At 37.2% G+C, this 23,692-nt stretch overlaps 2 protein-coding genes across 21 annotated transcripts in view; one reads left to right on the plus strand and one right to left on the minus strand.

Annotated features, from left to right (window-relative positions):
- REPS1 (RALBP1 associated Eps domain containing 1) overlaps nucleotides 1-17,758 on the plus strand; it is a 79,399-nt gene extending 61,641 nt beyond the window's left edge. For 2 of the 4 annotated variants that reach the window (XM_046674398.1, XM_046674400.1), the window contains 10 exons: nucleotides 3,750-3,837; nucleotides 4,589-4,690; nucleotides 6,695-6,767; nucleotides 7,886-8,004; nucleotides 9,490-9,554; nucleotides 11,566-11,751; nucleotides 12,948-13,043; nucleotides 14,522-14,670; nucleotides 15,423-15,528; nucleotides 17,494-17,758. In XM_046674398.1, coding sequence (XP_046530354.1) covers nucleotides 3,750-3,837; nucleotides 4,589-4,690; nucleotides 6,695-6,767; nucleotides 7,886-8,004; nucleotides 9,490-9,554; nucleotides 11,566-11,751; nucleotides 12,948-13,043; nucleotides 14,522-14,670; nucleotides 15,423-15,528; nucleotides 17,494-17,562 — 1,053 coding nt within the window. In that variant the 3' untranslated portion in view covers nucleotides 17,563-17,758. The remainder of the gene's footprint in view (nucleotides 1-3,749; nucleotides 3,838-4,588; nucleotides 4,691-6,694; nucleotides 6,768-7,885; nucleotides 8,005-9,489; nucleotides 9,555-11,565; nucleotides 11,752-12,947; nucleotides 13,044-14,521; nucleotides 14,671-15,422; nucleotides 15,529-17,493) is intronic. The other 2 variants (XM_046674399.1, XM_046674401.1) reach the window with 1 other exon arrangement.
- ECT2L (epithelial cell transforming 2 like) overlaps nucleotides 1-23,692 on the minus strand; it is a 103,380-nt gene that overhangs the window by 9,618 nt on the left and 70,070 nt on the right. For 15 of the 17 annotated variants that reach the window (XM_046674385.1, XM_046674386.1, XM_046674387.1 and 12 more), the window contains 2 exons: nucleotides 21,857-22,029; nucleotides 18,839-20,082 (listed from right to left, as the gene is read on the minus strand). In XM_046674385.1, the coding sequence (XP_046530341.1) occupies nucleotides 19,955-20,082; nucleotides 21,857-22,029 (301 nt within the window). In that variant the 3' untranslated portion in view covers nucleotides 18,839-19,954. Of the gene's footprint in view, nucleotides 1-3,730; nucleotides 3,869-18,838; nucleotides 20,083-21,856; nucleotides 22,030-23,692 lie in introns of those variants that run through there. The other 2 variants (XR_006890472.1, XR_006890473.1) reach the window with 2 other exon arrangements.

Consider the following 23,692-nt stretch of genomic DNA (forward strand, 5'->3'; position numbering starts at 1 on the left):
TTAAACTTGAATTTAGACCTCTAAATTTGATAAAGTTGGCAGTCTTAAATATTTATCATCTGGCACCTAGAATTATCTTTTTTCTTTCATGGTGGCAAACAAATCTAAACTTGTTCCCCCAACTAGTAATCTCACTCAATGCCATGCTCTCACTGAGAGTCTGAGTTTCTTAACCTTCGTTTAATGCTTGCCTGACACATGCCTGTCTGCAGAACACAGCCTGTAGCCACAATCCTAGATGATCCTTTTCAGGGCTTATATAAATAAGGGTTATAAGTAAGTAGATAACATCTGCTCAGATTAGAAAAGAATCACCTAGGAGAGAAAACCACTGCAGTTCTAATATGAATTTAACATACCTTACAGTGTTGGAAATGTTTAATGGAACATTTTTGAAAAGCTAAAATTTTATATTTAGCCGTTTGCCCAATAAAGTGAAAGTCTATGGAAAGCTTCAAACTGCTCTGTAGCACTTAGGACAGCTATCACACAGTACAGTGACCTCACATGTAAACTGAGATGGTTAATTATTAGGCTCCCAGAATTGTGATGAAATTGAGTTTCTGATATCTCATTTGCAGAAACTTGATTACTTTTGTTGAACTGCTTATCAGTTAATAGCCTCTGGTAGAATCTGGTTCTGCTGGGAAACTCTTGACTGATGAGAAGTGTCGTGCACTGTCTTTGCCGTGATTTATGCCTGATGTTAAGTGCTATAGAACTTCTGAGTTGTTCAGGGTATGAAAAGGAAGTTAGTTTGGTCACTTATTATGCCCAGCCAACTCACCTGGTTTGGTGGAGCCCCTTCCAGGTGCATTGTGACATTCTCTAGCAATACAAACACCTCAAAAACAAAATTCCAGTTTTAAGTAGACCACCGCTTAATTATTACAAGTTGATGATTGTAATATAGCTGATTGTCATAATTATCATATGTAGCCGTGAACAAAATTGTGGGCAGAGAACTGTGGGCTAACTCAGCCCGGTATACTTGGCACAGTGTTCACATAAAAAGTTATGTTTGTGTGCTGAGTTTTGAAAGAACCTGAATTGGTGGAAGTAGACACGAGCATTCCAAGCAGAGAGAATATCATGAGCAGGATCAGTTCAGTGTGGTGGGAGTATAGGGTAGAAATGTGTATAGGAGAATGACAGGGCTAAAACATGTGGTTGAAACCAGACCTGGAAGATCTTTGTATGCTAGAGAAGGATCTGAACTTAATCTCGTAGCCACTAGGGGCTAACAAGAAGTACCGTGATAAGATAGGATGAGGAAGAGGTAGCTGGGAAGATGACTCAGGCAACAATGTGAAGGTTTGACAGGATCTAGAGAGAGTGAGATGATGAGCACCTGAGCTAAATTAGTGATACAGGAATAGAGGTAGGCAGGGCTAGATTCAGACAGACAAGATAATAGGATTTAGGCAAGTAGAAAATATCTGTGAGCATAACATAATATTCAATAAAGTGCTAAATTATATAAAATCAGATGCCCAAATATATGCTACAAATTTGCAGTGAGTGGTTAGGAATGGGTTTCCTAAAGGCTTTGAGCAATTTGAATGTGTAGAAGAAAGGGGCAGAGCCTAGCTGTCAGTCGTTATACATTTTTCTCTATTTTTAAATTTGGGGACACTAGTTTGGAGCAGAGAAAGTATTGCTTTGGCATCTTGTGGCTCAGGACTCAGAAGCTTGTGAGCATTCATTGTTCTCCATTTGGATTTCGAAATGCTTAAAGACGAAGCTCTCTATCCTGCTGCACATCACAGTCCAAAACCGAGATTCTGATAGGCTAGTCTGAGACTAGGCCTGGTCATCTATGTAAAGCTCTTCAAGGAATTGCCTTGTCTTGCTAGCAATAGGATCCACTGGACCAAAGCTATGGCAGGCTGATAGCATCTAGTAGTTGTATGACTAAAGTAAGCAATTGAAAATTGACATGCTGGTACAGAAACTTATGCAAATTATTTGGAGAATGAATAGAACGTTGATGATTTTCTTTTCTTGGAACCATTATTGTGACTTCCATTTATTTCCAGCTGTTATAAGCTTTATAAATCTGATTTCATACACACACACACACAATGAATATGTATTAGATGAATCTTATGAGTTAAAGCATCTAATAAGTTTGCCTTGTTTTTTCCTAGTTTGATTTGGGTTTGGAATAAGAACTTATTGTCTCATGAACTATCATTTCTTACTCCTTTGATCTTGTCTTATAATGTTAAATTCTGATTCTCATAGCAGTTGTTTCTGCTATTAAAATTGTAAGTTAAGAAAATAGTACAGTTATTCCTAAAGCCATGTCTTTTATAACCATAAACATAACAAATAACATCTTAAGTGTATTGTTATAAATATTTTCCTGAGAGTGACTCATTATTTTGTGAGAAATCTAAACTTTTCCCCATCTTTAGTGTTCGTCTTTCTGACTGTAATTTTAGAGTTGTAGGGAAACATTAGTTCAAGTTGATTGGATAATACATGAACTCTGTCCAGAATCTCACTGATGTGGGTGCAAGAAATTACTATGAATGGATTTGATCAGTATAGTTGCAATAAAGAATTCATTTGTTATAAATTTTCTGAATTTAGAGATTATTGAGTAAGCCAAGGAGACCTATCAAACAAGAGATGGTGTGCTGGAACTTAACTCGCTCTAGCAGGGGCTTGGTGTTACTCCATACTGTCACCAAAACAGTGTCTGACTTAAACTGAAAGGTCATTATCCTTCCACTAAATTATAAACTTAACTCATTGCTAGATATTCGAAATTCAAGGGTCTCAAGTTCACTCTTTAGCAGCAGCACATACAGAACGTGAACCGACTCCTCATAGAAGGAGCTGAGCCCCTTTAGAGGATTTCAGCTGGTCTCTCGCTATTCAGCCAATGCTTGACCCCATTCTGGCTCCTCCCCTGGAGTCTCAGCTCCATGCCTGAGTGCCAGGGGCACCTTTGTCTTTTCCTCCCGTCTCTGAGAGGCTGCCCATGTCTTCCTCCTACTTTCCCTGCTTTGCTCTTTTCATACTTTCCACAAGTCTCTCCTGCCAGGTCCCTCACTCTTCTACCTAGACTTGCCGCTCATGAAGTTTGGGAACATCAGATATATTACAGTCATGAAAAAAGGTTTAAGAAGGTGTTAGAATAGGAGTTTCTCTCATTCTTCTTTGAAAATGGATTCCTTTGTGGAAGTTTTATGCTAAATTTTAAACCTTTCTGTAGAACTGATCTATAGTGAGTGTGTATCATGCTTACTCTTACAGTGCAACGGGCACCTCATTAACTATTTTATATGTGAAAAAGAAAAGTATCATATTTTCTTGAGCAGTTTAATGAAAATGAGTTCAGTCTGTTACTTAGTCTTGGGACTCTCAAGAAATAGTTCACTTTAACCTCAAAGGTTCAGATTTGTATAATTTCATTAGATCATTTCACACTTTGCCTTTGAATATTGTCTTGAACTGTTTTTATAAGATCATTTTTTCCACTCATATCTTTACTCACTCAAAAGTTAAAATATGCTTTTTCTAAAAATAAATCAGATTATTAGGCATGTATAAATTTTTTATGATTTAATTTTAAATTTAATTCCAGAACTTTTCATTAAAAATTAATTTTCATGCTTGCCTTAGTGTGAATGAGAAAGTCTATATGCCAGTTTTTAAAGTATTGTTAGTTTTGGTTATTTCATGCTGTCAGCTTGGCATCTTAGTACAGATCTGTGCTTCCTCCCGTTTGTCTCCAGGATACTGCTATTGTTCATCCAGTTCCCATTCGGATGACGCCAAGCAAAATCCACATGCAGGAGATGGAACTGAAAAGAGCTGGCAGTGGTAAGGAAGCTGTTGCTGGGTTGTCATCAGACTGAAATATACAAGTAATTATTCTGTCAGGGTTCAGATTTCTTTCTTAATTGCTTATTTTTCAACATACTACTTTCTATAATCATACATATCTACGTGTGCTTGCATGTATATTTTAATTTATGTTACAGTTTTCAAAAGGAAATTGTCAACTTTAAATTATAAAGTTTTTAAATAAGGACATTTGGAAAATGTGACTTTTCTAATACTCTGTGGGTTTTTATGATCACTATTGTGAATTTACATTTAAAGTATGTTCAGGTTTTAACTGAAAAGATATATGTTAAAATAAGTTTTGGCTTTGAAATTATATGTTTTACTTGAACTCTTGAAGTTTCTCCTTATTTTAGATTAAATGTTTTAGTTCGGGTTTCTCAGAGGTAGATTTATTTTCTATATAAGTCAATATCATAATTTACTTATTTTACAGCCACTTATGTGGTGTTTTGTTCAAGTAATTTCCCTACAGGGATAAAATTTAAAAATATGGACATGCAAATTGGCTTTTTTATTATAAAATATCTTCTATTATGGCAGAAAACAAAATTCTATATAAAGAGGTTTATGTTTGTTTTTCTTAAAAACCTTATTTTGTCTAATATCTCATGGATTTGCCTGCTGCTTCTTTGGAATATCTAAATAAAGTCTTATCTTCTGAGGTTTATGATTTATTAATTCAAATACCTATGTCTTGTATTTTTACCTAATAATTCTCTACTAGATCATACTAATCCCACCAGCCCATTACTTGTGAAAACATCTGACCTTTCAGAAGAAAATAAGATAAATTCATCGGTGAAATTTGCTTCTGGAAACACTGTAGGTAAGTGAAAGATAGCATTACATCCTCCCTTTGAAGTTTATAGAGCCTGGATTTAGAGTCTGAATGATTCAAATATATAGCCATTTAATCTTCACTGAATAGTCAGCCCTTTGAAATACCTTGCCCTCTGTATGAATAAGCAGTTGCCCGTTGCTGCCTGAACCTGCTTCAGCGCCGGCCTCCTGTGTGCCCTCCCTCTTAATTAGCCAGATTAGTCCATTGGCTCTTCCCCACTAGCTCTTTTCTTTCCTTCTCCCAAGAAATGGTGTATATTCATTAATTCAGCCAGTGTTAATTGAATACTATGTGCCAGGCTCTGTTCTAGGCACTGGGGATTCAGCAGTAAACGAAATTGAAAACATCTTTGCCCTTATGGAGCTTACATTCTATAGGGGAGATAAGGGAAAAAGATGAAAAAAAGTAACTCATATCTTAGGAAGTAGTTAACACCCTGGATAAAAATAAAGCTGGGAAAGGGGAGAAACAGTGACGTTTTAAATAAGATGGTTTAAGAACGCATTACCGAAAGATGACATTTGAGTTAAAACTTGAAGGAGATGAGGGATTCCGCTGTGTGACTATCTGAAGGAAGGACGTTTAAGGCACAGGGAACAGCAAATGTGAAGCCCTGATTTAGGAAGCATGCCTTACGTCTACTGAGAACAGCAAGCAAGCACCAGAATAGACCTAGTTAGCAAATATGGCGGGCAGAGGTTAGCAAGTGATAGAATAGTAACCAGGGAGCAGTGTAAGACTGAGTCTTACTGAATGAGATGAAGAGCATTAGGTGGTTCTGAATGGAGAAATGACGTGGTATGACCTTCCTTTTTTAATAAGATCACTTTGGCTGCTGTATTGGTAATAGGCCAGAAGAAGGCAGGAATCAAAACAGGGAAAGACTAGGAGACGGTGGAAGATGATGACCTGTGGTGGTCACAGAAGAGGTGCTGAGAAGTGGTCAGTTCTGTCCACATTTTGTAGGGAAAGACCACAGGATTTGCTTACCTATGTGGCCTAGGATGTGAGAGAGATGATTTGGGGCTGGGAAGCGGGAATTGAGGAAGGCTGCGATAGGAGTAGGTTTGTCAGGGAGACTGGGAGTTCACGTTGAACACCTGAGCTTTGAGATGCCTATCAGAACATCCAAATGGAAATGCGTTAAGTTTTAGCATCATTTTTGTGCCTGTTAAATAATTCAGTGATTTGACAAGAAAAAGGAAAGGAATACGTTTTGAAATGAAACTTCAATTTATAACTCTCCAAAGTATATAGTAGTATTCCTCCAGATTGTTGCTAGTTTCTATTTTAAAATTTCTTTATTGTGTCATAACCATAAGTCTCCTTCTGGAATTCTCTACCTCATAAGACTGTGAGGAAACTGAAAATGATGTTTCCTCTGGTGAAAGATTGGGAACCTCTTTTTAATTACATAGATTTTATTATTGTCTAAGCACATTTTATTCCCTTGTCAAATTTTTAATTTTTCACATTAACAATTTTTAAATGTTTTCTTTAAATTCTTCTAATTTTTTCTTTAAAAAAATGGCTTTTTAATTATGAAAGTAATTTACAAATTATTGTAGAAACATAATAAAAATAGGGAAATAAAAATTATTCATAATCTCACTATTCTGCAAATGACCATGATTAACATTCGTTGTCAACCTTAATCCTCATTCTGTACATATTATATTTTTACATAAAATGAAATACTGTACATGCTGTTTTGTAACCTCTTTCCATGTAACTTATTTTGAATATTTCTGTGTTATTAAATATTAACTTTTCTAGGTTGTAACTTTTCTATGTGTCTAGTATTTTGTTGTATAAATATGCCATGATTTTATTTTACAATTACTAACACTGGGAAGAATTGTTAACCTTTTTAGCCAATTTTTTAATATCTCTGATTAGAAATAATAATTCAGTTATATTTGTTTGGGGTGTGTAGTGTAAAAAGTGAAGAAATGATTATTATTAAATAGGGTATATCCCATTTATCAGCAGATGGTTACAGTAGTTCAGACTCTTTTACTTCGGACCCAGAACAGATTGGAAACAATGTAACTCATCAAAGGTCAGTATTTCTGTCAATAAAAAGCTTGTTACAGTTTAACATTTAAAATTATTTAGAACCAAGTATAAATTATTTTTCTCTACTCTTCAGTTCTTCACTTCTCTGAAGGCTGTTAGGTTACCTATTGATGTATGTAAAAAAGAAGTAATTTCCATTCTTCCCAGCTTTAGTAGGAAAACAAAAGGAACCCCTGCTGTCTTCATGGTGTTCTGTGGAAGGTTTAAACAGGGCTGAGCACTTCTTGGCACTGGCTGTTTAACACAGTCCTTCTTGTAGGTAAACAGTGAGAGTCTGTTTAAGTATAAATGTACAGGTTTCCTTTTATAGCCTATGTCAAGCACCAAAAGAATTCTGGTTTAAAAGAGACAGAAGCATCTTTCTCCCCTCGCTTTTAATACATGGTGAGTATTTTTTTTCCACACGCCTGGAGGGTATAGAGACTAGTAATGTAAAATCTTCAAAGAGCTTAGAGTCCAGAGGCTGCTTCTTCATATATTTCTTCCTGTGTTTCTTAGAGTTCTCAGTCACCTTGGATTTTATTCTGCTTTTTATCCCTGTACGTGAGGATCAGATTGCCAGAGTCCGTGAGATTCTTTTCAGAATACAGAAGACTTTTGTGGTTGTGATAAGTGAATCTCTGGAGCGAGTCTAACATGAATATGCTCACCTTTAAAGTGGGGTGGCCTGTGGCAAGACAGGAACAAGCACCTCCAAGAGTGAGCCAAAGTATACCTCAGCTTCACACTTTAAATAAGTTGAGAGCTAACTGTATCTGAGAGTAGTTTCTCTTTTTTGAAAATAGTTTTTCAGACTAATACTACCTTTAATTAAATGGGAAAACATTACGCTAGGTTTGCAGTCTACCTTGAATTCATGTTAATTAACTTGCTTTTCAAATTTTTGGAAATTTTGTTAAATGTATAATTAGACTTTGTAAAAAGGATTATTTGCCACATTAAATAACCATTGGTTTAGTGTGCATTATAATACTTGTATGCCTACTTGAGAAAATGTCACACACCAATAAGATCCTTTGCTGCTTAGCCCAGTTTGAATGCTTAAAAAAAAAACCTCCACTGTCAGTAGCGTGACCAAATGTAACAGGGTGAATTTTGCAGGTCTCATTCAGGAACCTCGCCTGATAACACTGCACCACCACCTCCCCCTCCCAGGCCGCAGCCCTCTCATTCGAGATCATCATCTCTAGATATGAATCGGACCTTTACAGTCACCACAGGTAGGAGTGTTGTTGATGCTGTGGAATCGATTCCAACTCCTAGTGACCCTGTGGACAGCAGAGTGGAACCCTGCCTGGTCTTTTTGCACCATCTTCTCACCTTCCAGCGCTGGATTAGACAATGCTCCACTGCTATTTATAGGGTTTTCGTGGCCAATTTTTTTAGGAGTGGGTGGCTAGATCCTCCTTCCTAGTCTAAGTCTGGAAGCTCCGCTAAAACCTGTCCACCATGGGTGACCCTGCTGGTATTTTTTTAAATCTCAGTGGCACAGCTTTCAGCGTCACAGCAACATGCAGCCACCACAGTATGACAACTGACAGACAGTGGTGTGGTTCCTTGACTGGGAAACAAACCCAGGCCATGGCAGTAAGCGCCTAATCTTAACCACTAGACCACCACAGTAGGTGACAGAGAAGCATATTATATATTGTCATTTGATTTTAAAGTTAATTAAAGACATAAACACTTTATTTTAATTTCTCTTATGTCTTATTTTTTGATATTTATCTGAAGAAAAATTTTGAATTTTAAAAGATTCCAGATGCAGGGCCAAGTGGTTAAGCTCGTGCACTCCGCTTCAGCGGCCCAGGGTTTTACCAGTTCAGATCCTGGGCACAGACATGGCACCGCTTCATCAGGCCATGCTGAGGCAGCATCCCACGTAGCACAGCCAGAGGCGCTCACAGCTAGAGTATACAGCTATGTACGGGGAGGTGGGGGAACGGTTTGGGGAGAAGAAGAAAACAAGATTGGCAACAGATGTTAGCTCAGGTGCCAGTCTTTTTTTTAAAAAAAAAAAGATACCAGATGAGAGAGAATTTTTTTTCTTAGTGACTTTTTTTCTTAAAGATGGGAACCTCAGAGATGCCACAAGAAATTTTAAAAGAACGATGTGAAGATATCAAGGAGGGAAAGCTAAGTCTTAAGTTAGCTGACAGAGGAGAGGAGTTGTAACTCACTCCAAGCTTTCCATTTTTATGTAACTGATCGTGTTCTTATTACGTTGATCCAAGTAAGAAAGTTAGGACAGAGGGCGATGACATTCTATTTTGCACATTCTGAGTTTGGAATGATGAGGAAAGGAGAAATAATTGGACTGGTGGGCTTAGAAAGATCGAGGTATTATTTGAGAATCATTTACACAGAAATGATAAAATGTTAAATGAAAATTTGGAACTTTCCATACTTGATAGCTAACGAGCAGTCAGAAATATGGGAGGGAAACCAATAATCTATGATATTATGGAAACAGTGGGGAGCACGTCAAGAGTGCTCGTGCAGTAGAACAAGAGAAATAAGGTCTGAGAAAAGGCCATGAGATTTGGCCATTGGGTCACATGTAGACAATTTTACAAGGTAAGATGTGCCTTCCAATACTTACCAACCATTCTTAGAAATCTTTATCATTTGATCACATTCAGCTTTTTGGTTCTACTAGCAAAGTAATTACATATTTACTAAAAAGAAGACTTGTATTCACGCAGGACAACAACAGGCTGGAGTTGTTGCCCATCCTCCTGCAGTGCCTCCAAGACCACAGCCCTCACAGGTAATTCTCCAACTATTCATTACTAAACATCAGTTATTACAGTCCCCGTGATCAACTGTCCATTGATTCTATTCTAGAATTATTTTGAAGATCTAGAATTACCTAATTGTCTGTCTTAAATGAGCATTTAATTCAAGGAAGCTGTCTTTTTTTGGAAGACAAGAATTCCAATAATAATTTGAGTTATTTTTTGAAAGAAGCTTCAAAGTAAACCAAATAATAATGTCTGTTAACAAAGGAGGGCTTAGTGGAAAGAACAGTGGATTGGGAGAATGGAATATCCATTTGTGTACTGGATCTAGGAGTGACTCAGAGTGACCTCACTGCACCTCTTGGTTGTGTTACTGCATCTGTAAAGGAAGTGTTAGATGACCTCTGCATCCCTGCCAGGTTGACACTGTTCTGATCTGCATGAAACTATATTATTCTAGGATAGATTCTGGATTATAGCTATTAGTTTCATGTGACTGACTGACTGTCTTTTACATGAGTAAATTTGGTTGTTTTTTTTTCAGTTACATTCTTAAAATGAAGTTGGGTATTTGCAGTCAAAAATATGGTTTCTAAATCATAAAAGATACTGAAATTTGAGCATCCCAGTATTTATCTAAACTGCCAGGAAAAGTACTTTTACTGGGGTTAAGCTGTGAAACTCAGTGAGTTGGTCTCTTGACTCAGGAACTTGTCTAGGGAGGAAGACAGATTTATAAACAACAATTATAAAAGAAGTGCTACAGTAGATGTATTTATACAGTGCTTTGGCACAGCTTTACTGGCTAGTAAAGTCAGAGATCACATTGAAAAGGTATAAGTAAAATGAAGGAAGTAAGACTTAAGCAGAGGCTTAACAGATAAAATTGTATTTCTTAGGGAGAGGGCATTCCAACCAGAAGGATGCTCATCCACAAAACCATAGAGATGTGAGGGGATCTGGCATGTTCTTCAAGGGAAAACGAGTTAGTTCAGTACAACTGGAGTGGCGGGAAAGGAAGCTGAGGAGGTGGGGAGGCGCAGAGTATCTTCATGTCACACTTAAAAGGGTAGACTTTCTTATAGGAAATGGAGAATCTTTAAAATGTAAGCAAGGAAGAGACTTCAGATTTATTCCTGTAGCATCCTGTACTTCGTCATGAAGCTCCTCACACTCTAATTCCTTGTTACACACCTCTCATCCTGCACTAGACTGTCAGCTTTATTAGGGCATGGATCTTCCTTGTTTTGTTCACTATCATATGCATAGTGCTTAGTTAAAAGGAGATACTCAATAATGTATTTTTCAATTGAGTAGAAGGACTGGTCTGGCCAAGGAATGGAGGACAAATTGAAGGGAAATGCACTGAAGTGTTGAGGGAGGAGTTAGAGCACTAGTTTTCACACTTTAAAAATGATAACCTTTTAGGGGCTGGCCCAGTGGTGCAGTGGTTAAGTACACATGTTCTGATCCCGGGTGCAGACATGGCACCACTTGACAAGCCATGCTGTGGTAGGCATCCCACATATAAAGTAGAGGAAGATGGGCATGGATGTTAGCTCAGGGCCAGCCTTCCTCAGCAAAAAGAGGAGGATTGGCAGCAGATGTTAGCTCAGGGCTAATCTTCCTCAAAAAAATAATAATAATAATAACCTTTTTAGAAACACAGTGAAACATTTTTAAAAGTATACTTTTTAAAGAATAAACCATTATGTACTAGCCCAATTAAGAAAAAGATGAGTACCAGAGGAAAATCAGAGAGAAGGACTGGACCCTCCCCTCTCCTTCTGTGCACTTTCTTTGCAGAAAGAACTTTGTAAAAGTATCTTTTGTATTGGGTGTTTGTCATCTTAATTTTTTTTTAATGTCTTAGCGTTTCACCTGTAGTTTTTAGATATAAATGTTACTGTAGCTCACTCCCTGAATTTAGAGATAATAAAATAGAGTATGTTTATAATATATTTTCAGAGAAAAAGAAGGCTACTCTGTGACACATATGTCAATAAAATGTTTGTTCCCATGTCTTAAACCATTGTATAGGCTCCTGGTCCCGTTGTACATCGCCCAGTGGATGCTGATGGCCTAATAACTCACACTAGTACCTCACCTCAGCAGATACCAGAACAACCAAATTTTGCAGATTTCAGCCAGTTTGAAGTATTTGCTGCATCAAATGTAAATGAACAACAAGATGATGAAACTGAGAAACATCCAGAGGTCTCGACGGTCAGTTTTCAAGGGCTTATCCAATTTTCTGCTGGGAATCTCTTTCCACATCATGCTCATAAGCCTGTCTGTAAACAGAGGAACCCCTAAAAGACCAGATATTAGAGGTGACATCAGTGAGTGAAATGTCTGCTGCTGCTTCCAGAGGACTTGTATTCCCTAGGTCACTGCTTCTCAGCTTGTTTATTGGCCTCAGACACCTGCTGGTTGCAGTGTAATGCTGAATAAGAAACAGAATCTGAGTGAGGGGAGCCGTCGAGTGAAAAGATAAACAGCCCTGTGGCCCTGGCTGAAGCTCTGTTCTGGAGCTCCATCTGGATGCTGAGCATCTGGTGGTATGATATGGTGAAGACGTAAGAAGGGGCTCCAACTGGATGCTGAGCATCTAATGGTGTGATTTGGTGAGGAGTAAGAAGGGGCTGCATCTGGATGCTGAGCATCTGGTGGTGTGATTTGGTGAAGACATAAGAAGAGGCTGTGGTTACCATGGCTGCACTCAGTTTGTATGAGAGTAAGTCACGTTAGTGACTTTAGACAGACTTCCAGACTACAGGATGCTGAAATTTAATCTCTGCAGACCGTGTTCAGGAGACTGCTTAGTTCTAGTGGCAAGACCTTTTTGAGGGACGTCTGTCCTCACTGAACATAAATGTGGAGTTGGAAGGATCAGAGGAATTCTAAAATCTCTGTTCTGATTGTCTCAACCCATCTTGAGCCTCTCTAACAGATCCAAAAATCCATGTTTATTTGACTGGCATAATTTAGATAAAGGTTTCTTATAGATCTGATCCATGAAAAATTCTCTCCTAGCCACTTCTTCAAGTCTGTAACTTTCTGGATAGCCCTGGGGAGCTGGGGAAGTGGGCTGTACCTCCAGGAAGGTGTGCACAGGGTGCTGGTATTCACTCCCCTGGGGGACGTATCCCTTCCCCCAACCACAAGAACTTCCTGAACAGTGTGCAGCTGCATCCTCAGCCTCCCCTACCCCCTCAGCCATCTAGCACTTTCCCTCCTCCTGCCCTTCAGTAGCCAGAGAATGGTCATTTTACAAGATCTTCTCAAATTCCTTCTCATCTTGATCCCAGATTTCTTATGAATATTTTCCTAACATTTTATTCTCTGATTTGTTACATACATCTATGCATCATTATATATTACTTATATATAATTAGTAACAATAATATGTTCATCTCTAGGTTGAAAAAGCTTCTGATTCTGCAAGTTCTCTTCGAGTTGCCAAAACAGATAGTAAAATTGAAGAAAAGACCGCTGCTAGTGCTCCCACCAATGTGGTACACAAAAAGTCTTTTATAATATTGATCATTTGGTACATGTAAAAAATTATATGAGATCATTTTTACTTCATAAGATTTTAAAGATGACAAAAATGTTAGAAATAAAGTTAACTTGAGATTATCTAACCCATTCCACTGCCTTTAATAAACTGTAATGTATTTCGTCTATCTCAAAACAAGATCTGCCTATTTAAAAATTTTAGATGATAGTCTGTCATCTATATTAGTACATGCCACAGTTCCCAAGTTTATGTGGTTATTACATTCTTCCAAATCTATAAAGTAGAACTTCCTTATTGAGCAAAATTCAGTTTCTTTTATTGCAGTCTTCAGTATAATGGGGGGAAATTATCAAACCTCTAAGGTTAATATTATACTCTGTGTTCTTTTTCTTCAACTTTTTTAGGGATAATTTTTTTCTCCGATATTTTATTATGAAAATTTTTAAACATACAGAAAAATTGAAAGAATTTTACATTGTACATCAATAAACCCACACCTTGATTGCACCATTAATATTTTACTATATTTGCTTTGTCATGTATCTCTCCATCATTCTATTTGTTTTATCATGTATGTCTCCATCCTTCTGTCTGTATCAATCCTTCTTACCTGTTTTATGCACTTCAACGTAAATTACAGATATGCGTACACTTTCCCATTGAGAGAACAATTTTGCTAATTTTTTTTTGTGTTATCATCCAGACATTCCAAATAGTTATTAAAACAGCATGTATTTTTGAAAGTGCTTAAATTCTACTTTCTGGACACTTTATTTTTTACTACATTAGTAGTTCTATGATTTTTTTAATGGTGAATTTTATTTTTGTCAGCTCATCACAACAAATGAAAAATAGCACTTAACCAAAGAGGTGGCCGTTGACACTTGTTTTTATTTATTAACAGGTCAAATCAGGTTATGGTAAATACCATACTTGATTTTGTTGGGGGTAGATTGACAGTTTCCATCAAAATGTCCACTCATTCTCAAGAGTTATAATTACTGTGCATCTTAGTGACGGTTTTTTTAAGAATTGCCTAGCTTTCCACTTCTTTATAAATTGTTTTATTCATTAAGATAATATATTTTAGTGTTTTTGAGTAGGAAATCCTGTGGTGATGACAGATATATATTTCTGGAGACTCCCTTTTATCTTTCTTGAACATGTATCATGTTTGCGTTACAACTGTGAATATTACACTCAAGTCAGATTTGGGCCTCAAGGAGTTTATGTTACCCTTTTTAAAAAATTCTATACTAGGTACGTTCACAATTGTGATATTGACTAGGAGCGTCCTTTCCCATTATAATTCAAGTTAGCTGTTGCCACAGATACCAAAAGAGTTTTAAAGTAGGACAAGTGACTTAATTTTTGGAGAATAAGTGGCTTGAAGGAAGCAAATGATGTTGGCAGTGTTGACTGACCATCATGTCTTCAAGAAATGCTCACTACTGATGGATTCTTGTCTCCTAGAGCAAAGGCACAACCCCTCTCGCTCCACCACCTAAGCCTGTTCGAAGAAGATTGAAATCAGAAGATGAATTAAGGCCAGAAGTCGATGAACATACACAGAAGACAGGTGTCTTAGCTGCTGTTCTTGCATCACAGCCGTCCATTCCTAGGTAATCACAGCTGTTCCTAAACACATGTGACAGCAAGGACCAAAGCCCAGCAGTCAGAAGTACCAAACTGAAAGAAAGGATGGGCACACTGGTTCCTCCTTGAGAGTTTTCTTATTTATGAGTAGGTAAAATATTATTCCCAGTTTTTTCTCTTCAATCATTAAGTTGAGTTCCAATTCCATTTTAACACTCTATTGCAAACGCTGGAGCAGACTTTTTAAAAATTAGTAGTGTAGAGTAACATTTTATGGTTGTTGTCATAACTATGGTTGTTGTCAACCAAGAATCAGCAGACTAGGGCTTATGAGCCAGATTCAGCCCATGGCCTGTTTTTCTAAGGCCCGTGAGCTTCTACATTTTTGTAAAAAAAGATGAGAGAGAGAGAAAGGAGAAGAGAAAAAGACCAAGAGAGAAAAAAAACAAAAAACAAGAATATGCAGCAGAAACCATATGGCAAAGCTTAAAATATTTACTATCTGGCCATTTATAGAATTTTGCTGATGCCTGCTCTAGACTAACTTAATCTCGGGTGATTATACAGAAGAAGAATAAAAACAATAACAACAATAATTAAGCTTCTGAAGCTTAGATACTTTTGGTTGACCATTGAAGCTGAGTAAGTGAGGTTGAGCTATGCTAATAAGATAAAAGATGCTCCTTTTTCTGGGTTTAGAGATAGATCAAGGAAGAATGGAGAGAATTTAAAGATAAGAAATCAAGATTATGTTTTTTTGCCCTCTTTATCTTCTCAGGTCTGTTGGGAAAGATAAGAAAGCTATTCAGGCATCCATTAGACGCAATAAGGAAACCAACACAGTTTTGGCCAGATTGAACAGTGAATTGCAGCAACAATTAAAGGTACTGTGGTTTCTGAATCTTTATTTGGGAAGTTCCGTGGACTCAGAGCATCTCAGAGTTGAACTAGAACTTAGAGATGATCCGGCAGTTCTGCTACTATGGAACTTTCAGTGTGGCAGAGAAATGTGTATCTAGAATGTTTTATACAACTTTGAATCTTTTAATATTAAAAGGAATTTTTAATACTCAATTCTGATATGATTGCTTTATCCTACATACATATAAGGCATCATTATTCCTATAATGTTCCTTAACTTTCATAATGAAACCCGAGAGAAGAGATGTGACCTCAGGTACCTCCAAGGTTACAGACATGGCTCTCTGCACTTGATTTAATTCTAAGATGATTTGAGTATTATTTGCTTATCTTTTTATCAAAGACAACTCAAGTTTTATTAAAGAGACTTAAACAGATCTAAAGAAGAGAGGTGGGGGCAATTTAGATCATCCTCCATGTGGAAAAGATAAGACTAGCCTTAAGTAGAAATGGTGCTTAAGGCCTGTGTATACTCATGTCCTCTCTATTGGAGAGGAATGAGTTTGTTTTCTTTACTTACTACTAGCCATGATTTCTTTGAATGCTATGAATAAAAATTAGCCAGAATCTTTATGGTTCACCAACATTATTAAGCATTCATGCCTCATAAGGTTCTCAAACCTTAATGTGTATACAGTTAATCCGGGGTCGTGTTAAATGCAAATTCTGATTCATAACATTTGGAGTGGGACCTGAGAATTCTGCGTTTCTAATGCGCTTCCAGGTGATGGAGATGCTAGTGAACTGTTTGCCACAGTTTGAGTAGCACAGTTGTAAACCACAAAGATTGCAGAGAAAAGAGTCCCTGGAAATGTAAAATGAATACAGAATTAGTTCATTCCTATAACATTTTGTTCATATTCCTTATCTAGCATTTATCACACTGTCCTGGAATTATTATCTGTGGCACATTTGTCTCTCTGACCGACTAAACTGAATTGGTTGAGGGTAAATCATAGTCATTTCTGTTTAGGGTGACCATATAACATATTGTCCAAACGAAGATATTTTTGAGAGACAAGAGGGAGGGACGTGTTAATATTTAGGCCAAGACATCAGAGGAACTATCCTAGATAAACTTGTAACCGTCTTATGTCTATCCCCAAAACCTAGCACGTTAGGCATTTGGTGAATGTCTGTTGAATGAATGATATTCTTGTATAATTCTTTGTCAAAGAAGATACTTGTAGTTGTTGTATAGTTATTAATTTGGTCTGTAAAGGAAGACTATAAAACTAAGGACAAGCTTGCTAGTACCATACCTTGAAGATGAAAATTTTGTTAATGCTTGTTTTTCTAAGGAACTAAGGAAAATCACAGAAACGTGTATATAGGAGCTGTTTAAAAATCACTTTTCTCATTATCTCTGAGAACCAAAAGTAGAAAGTATGGTACCAAATAAGAAGAGGTGGTTCTGGTTAAAACATGATACTATTGGTATGATGGAGAAAAAGAAAAAAGAAGAAAGTAGATAAATTAGAATTTGCTGGCTATCTGAAAGGACCGCTCAAAATCAACAGTAATTAGAAATTCTGATTGCAAAATAAATTTATGCTTTGTGAAACTGAAACTCAAAATGTGATAGGTTGTAATCACCAGGGGCAAGAATCTGTATGAACCAGTTCATCTACAGCCACTGCAGGGCGTGAGCTCTGTGCAACATTCATGCATGAATAGCCATCATTGGCTTTTCTAATAATTTAACCAAAAAACTGTATTACCCTGATTTATATAATAGGAAAAGGATTTTAATTAAGATCATATTTTAATATTGCATACATACAAAGAAACTGTGCTTCTAAAGGGAAGTCTTCTTTTAAAATATAATTCTTAACAAATTTAAATTCTGTTCTTGATGAAAGCTGTTGTTAGATGTGCCTTCATTTCTATATACTTTGAGACATAACTTGGCTTTGCATCTTTTTCAGGATGTTCTTGAGGAGAGAATTTCCCTGGAAGTTCAACTGGAACAACTTCGACCATTCTCTCACCTATAAGCCAATTGCCGTTAACTGTGAACATGCCCATTTTTAAGCGGTGTTGAGTTCAAGTCAATTTGGAGACCCAGACATTCAGTTCACTGCTTAATTCAATATTAAATTTTATGATTCTGTTTTTCCCTTTATGTTCACCATTGTATTTAAGTATCTTTTATTTTTTAATTTCAACAATAAAAGGGTCAGGATGACTTTTTCTGGAGGGTATATTGTGTTTGTTGGCACTGCCCACCCTTATTATTCCATAGCATCAGGAATACATAACATTGGTCCCTTGGACTTATGTGGCCAAAACCTCATACTGATTTGATTTACAGAATAGGCTTCTCATTTACATCTCAAGCACAGACTCAGAAATATTTGCAAAAGGAGACAAAATTAATACACTGTCAATTTGTCTTTTAGGTTTAATATTTTACGTAAAGTATGTATATTTGTTTTGTAAAAATCTTTAAAATGAGATTTTCCTATTTAGCTTTTGATTTGGGAGAATTATATTGGATAAGGCATTCTTTAACCACAAGCTCTGCAGTAATCAACATTCTTCAAAAGTCACATGGTACTTTCAGACTTTTCCATGTCTTCCAACTTGGGGGTCAGATTTTAAGTGTTCCTTGTGAAAATTTATCAGTTTTATCAGTGACTTAAAATCTTTGGGTGTGAGATTTTAATTCAGCAGCAGCCATGTAAACTTGAGAAATAGCTTGAAGACAGGGCTTCCTTAATTGCCCCGGAAGTGACAGCAAAGCGTTGAACCACAAGCAATGTAAGTTCTGTCCACTTGGAAACATCACCACTTTTTGTGTGATTTATGCACCTAACTCTCAATTAGAAGCTTGTGCTCATAAGTTTATACAGAGATTATTTTCAAATAATATGCTTTAAAACTTCTGAGGACATTAATGATTCACAGAATAAGTGACATTCCTTAAGATTCCACTTTACATTCTTGTCACTCACTCATGATCTTGTCACTCATTCTTTTGCCATATAGACAGGTTTTTCCTATTAACAAAGAGTTTCTGAAATGTGCCCTATTCAAGGTGATTTACTTTCTTAGGATTTGTTTTATATTATGTGATAAATAGATTTTGATCACATTTGTAAATTTGCATTCATTGCTAATAGCAGATATTCCCTTTAATGGTTTATTCTCTCTCTGGGATCATAGCTATTAAGCTGCATGGATATATCATAACAGAATCAGAACTGTGATTTTACACTAATAAAACAGCCCAGTATTTTAACTTTTGTACATTTTTAACAAAAACTTAAATTTTTAAGAATTAGAATTTTTATTTTTGTTGTTGAAAAAACAAAATCTTTAATATAGCCTAGTTCACAATCCTAGACCGTACTAGTTAGTAAATTCGATTACTTTAAAGGAGAACATGAAGCAAAAAGGAAACTAAAAACCAAAAGCTTCCAAGATTAATAGAACTTTTATCTATTAACTAAGTAAATACATTATCACTGCTGCACACATCAGCTAAAGTTTCCAGGTGGCTAAGAAGTTATGGCTTCAGTTTGTTAAATAATTAGATGAAGGATTTAAAGGCCCAGAAAACAACTCAACACCTCTGTTGCTGTTTCTCTATTTTAAAACAGAATTGTCCTAATTTCTTCATTTTTATTCAGCTAAACTCCATTACAGGCAAGTTTTGCTAGGTTTCCATTTATCTTTGTTTTAAAGTTTTTTTCCCCAATAGCCTTCTAATTTAACAATGTCACAAATTTTTAAAGCTGCTTATTTGGAAAGTCTAAGAATTTAATTTTGCAACCAAAGAACACTTTAAAAATTGCAGAAAATGTTTTAGTACTTTGTAGTGGTATATTTTTAATGTTCTCTGGAGGGATACATTTATAATAAGGATATATGTGACAAGTTTTTGAGTAAGTTGCCATTTATATTTCTTATAAATATTTTTCAATCAATAATTATTTCATGAAAATGTTAAAGATGATTGGTAATCACCAACAACTTAAAATATTTCTCTAGACTGATCATTTAAGAAACACCTTCCAGTCTGGTTTTATTTTTCATTAGATCATAAAACAAAACTTTAAATACACAATATCCTTGTTCTGTCTTACGTTTCATCAGTCAGATAACTCAATAATACTGTCCATGAAAAATAACTACCAAAACAAGTGGTTCAAAATTTTGGACTCAAATTATTCTTATTGTACATTTCATATAATTGAGCATAGATGATAAGGTTTAAAAGATAAGAGGAAGCTTACGGGTCATCCAAGTTCACCCTGCCATCATCCATGACAAATAATCATTCTGCTTCTTACTGCATCTTCTGGAACAGAAAGTACATGTTGTCTGTCTTTGGATTGTCTATGAGGGACAGTTGGCACCCAGCAGTGTTCTTTAGGTCCCGTCTCACTTCTCCATACTGCTTCTGATTGCATTTTGGAGGACGGACAGCCATAGGAACTTATCATCCTCACCCTCCGTAGCACAAATCCATTCACATTTGGGACCTTGAAGGATAAATGCATTCTTGATATCTGTAAAGATATTTGAACTACACTTATTATCTTTGTAGGTAACAAAAGAAAACAAGAAAAAACAAGAATTGACTGAGTCATCCTTAAGAATTTTTGGAAAACTAAAGAGGGATTCAAATAAATAAAAATCCAGTTTAGAATATAGCTCCTAAAATTACTTAATAATTCAAATATAATTAAAATGATCTTGTCTTTATAATTGTTTAATCATAATTAGCAATTATTTTTAAAGACTAAATGACAGATGATGTAATGTTCTTTAATTCCTGTCTCAGAAGGAACTGGAATAATAATAGTTACTGTAGGTAGAGATGCAGAGAGCTAGACCTGCACAGCCTTAATACGAGGGCCTGTAACAGAATTAAGCCAGCTGCTCAGCTGAATGCTCACTGCCTGCCAGGTTACAGAGGGGTGACCTCACATAGGGCATAGCTGACCAGGGGAGCTGAAAGGAGACATGTCACACGCTCTAACCACACCCATCACCCAGTGGTTATTGGTAACTAATCAGTTTACGTGAGTTTGACTTCTGAACGGAAATATTTGTTTTCACACTTGGTGTTCATTTTTTCTCAGAGGAGATTTAAAATGGGGCTGATGCTAATGGGAAGCACCTCTTTTTTAGATTAATTCCTCTTTTGAGGTCTTGGTTCCAGCTTTAACCTTGAGCCCTGCATTTACGTGCAGTGAGAAATAGTGGAATGAGGTGTTGAATTCAGATTGTCTGGCCTAACAGAAATACAGGGAAGAGATATGGATCCTTTTAAGTATGGGAAGTACGGTGTGGGCTAATAACTAAAAATAGGCACAGTAGGGCTGGCCCTGTGGCCTAGTGGTTAAGTTCAGCATGCTCTGCTTCAGCAGCCCTGGTTCGGTTCCCAGGTGTGGACCTACACCACTTGTCAGAGGCTGTGCTATGGCAGCAACCCACATACAAAACAGGAAGCTTGGCACAGATGTTAGTTCAGGGTGAATCTTCCTCAGCAAAAAAAAAAAAAAAAGGCACAGTAGGTCTAAGTAAGATTTCTTTTTCTAACAAATGATATTTCTGTTGATGTTATGAATGAAATGTTTGTTACTAAACATCCATTTGCAAATCTGTTGATTCCTTTATAGAACTCCCAATTTAAATATGAACTCAAGGAAGAAACAGTACAGTCAAATCTGTATAATCACTTGTCTTAGTAGAATGAAAAATAAATTGATAAAAATCTAAAACTAATATCTACAAGCAGTAGGGGCTTCAGCTCTCCTGTCTGACTGCTTCAGAGAACTCAAGGTGATGTGGGGTCATGCCTCCCCTTGTGGTTTTTTTTTGTATGTGAGCTCCCACCACAGGATGACCACTGACAGACAAGTGGTGTAAGTCCACGCTGGGAACTGAACCCAGGCTGCCAGGCTGAACTTAACCACTAGGTCCACGCTGGGAACTGAACCCAGGCTGCCAGGCTGAACTTAACCACTAGGTCCACGCTGGGAACTGAACCCAGGCTGCCAGGCTGAACTTAACCTCTAGGCCACGAGAGTGGCCTGCCCTTTGGGATTTTTGAAAGCTGTTCTCTTAATATTAGTCTAGGGTATGTGTCTGACAATGCCAGCTGTCCTTTCTTTTGCTATTTCAGGGGTAGATGAAAGTTTTATTAATGAAATCCTAACATTTAGGGAATTATTTGCAAGCTGGCAAATTATAATTCCAATCCTTTTCCTACTTTTCTGTTGTAGTAGTTAATAATCTTTGTATAATATAGCTTTCTGGAAGGAAAAGAATACATACATTTGGTATCTGAGATATCTTCTATGAGTAGCCGGTGAAGGGCCACTGAGGCAATGAACTGGTGGGTTGATTTTGAAGTCCTTTCAAATGGAGTGTGAGAGGTGCTCCGATTGGAAACCAGCAGGGCGTCGTTGAAGAGGAAGAGACTGAGGTCACGGGTGTGTTCGTAGAGCCTGTGAAGTGGAGAGGCAATTTTAGAAGGTCCATGTGCTCTGTCACACAGCTCACCATCTTCACACAGTAAGCAGTAGTCAGCGCTCGCCCGCTGCAGAGCCCTGGGGTGGCTCTTGAGATTCTCTGTATGATCTTGCTCCTGGCATGAGTGGCCCCTTCTGTCTCTCAGACCAGCGCTGCGGTGGGTCTTGAGGTTCCAGGTAGAGTGGTTTGAGCTTGTCCATTGGACAAGTATTCAATGAGTCGGGGAATGGACCCTGAACTTTCTCTCTTTTATAATGTGAGTCACGCTAAAGCTGTGTTTTTAAACTTGTCAAATTTGGCATTTTGCGTTTGCTGTATTTGGGCAATCGGGGGGAAATAAGTTTTTGTTTTGTTGGCTTCATCTTTAAGGATAAGTGGCAGAAAAATACACCAGAACCAATGTGGCACAAGGTGTCGTAAGTAGAAAGCAAGGAAAAGAAAAGCACTTAACTACTAGGCAGGAAATAGAAACATTTCTAATTTTGATTGGAGAGAAATTGATAGGTAACAACGTAGTTGCTCAGTATGAAAGGTTAGAATTAAATAGCTCTTTGTTTTCACTGAGGTTGCTGCCATGGTCAGCTGTGGGCTTATGTATCAATGGGCAAAACGTGTCCTCGACATCCGTCCATGGCCGCCTTACTGCTCCACTGTGGGAGCCGGGCCACGGCATCCGGCAGGCTCCCTGCACGCTGGCATGGGCTCTCTGAGTGCTCAGCAGAACCTCTCTGACGGAAGTCACGGGAATGGCATCTCTTGGGTTTTATGTGACTTTCTAAAATGACAGGAAACAAAAGTTCCAGGCTAAATATTCTGTGATATCTTTTGGAATATGAATCTGTTTTGCATTTAGTTAATTTCAAATATTAATATAAAATTACATTTATTATTTGGCAAATCACTGAGAGTGCCATTTAAATAATGTACTTCAAAATTAGAATGTAAAATAATTTACACTAAAAATTCTCATATGTACTCTTTGTTGTGCAAATACTGAAGACAGAAGCCTAATTTCTAATAATTGAGACTTCTGGTTTCTAGTTGGATGTGTAAAAGGCTTGGAAAACTGCTAGAGATGGAACTAGTTTAAGAGATTAAAAGCTCCCAGAGGCCTCACCTTAGGGGACTCTCACACACACTTGCATAGAATTGCATGCATTTTACTTTAAGGAGCCCCACCAGGTTCTCACTGTGAAGATCTGTGAAAAGTCCCCTCACTCTTCTCAACAGGATGGAAAAGAAGTCATTTTGAAACATGCCCAGAGAGTTCTGTTCTTAACAAAGGCCTGCCCTCGAGGGAAACTATTTTACCAGAACCTAATCAACATGGGGAAAGGGAAATCCCCAACTCCAGCTCCTTCTAGGCTTCCTGTCTCATGGTAGAGGTGAAAAAAAAAAGCTGAGAGGCACTTGTGTAGGTCATAGCCCAGGGGCGCAGGCTCACTAAAAAGCTAAGACCTAATTATAGGACTACAGCACACTTCCCCTCCCCTCCCATCTTACTACCACATCAATAGGACTCCTTATAACAGCAAGATATTGCAGCTAAAAAGAGCTACAAGGCTCAGACCCTATCTAAGTGATCTCTAGGAAAATCCAATGAAAATAGGGGAGACAAAACAAGAATACCAGAGAAAA

The sequence above is a fragment of the Equus quagga genome, chromosome 11, assembly GCF_021613505.1.
Source record: "Equus quagga isolate Etosha38 chromosome 11, UCLA_HA_Equagga_1.0, whole genome shotgun sequence".
Lineage (NCBI taxonomy): Eukaryota > Metazoa > Chordata > Mammalia > Perissodactyla > Equidae > Equus > Equus quagga.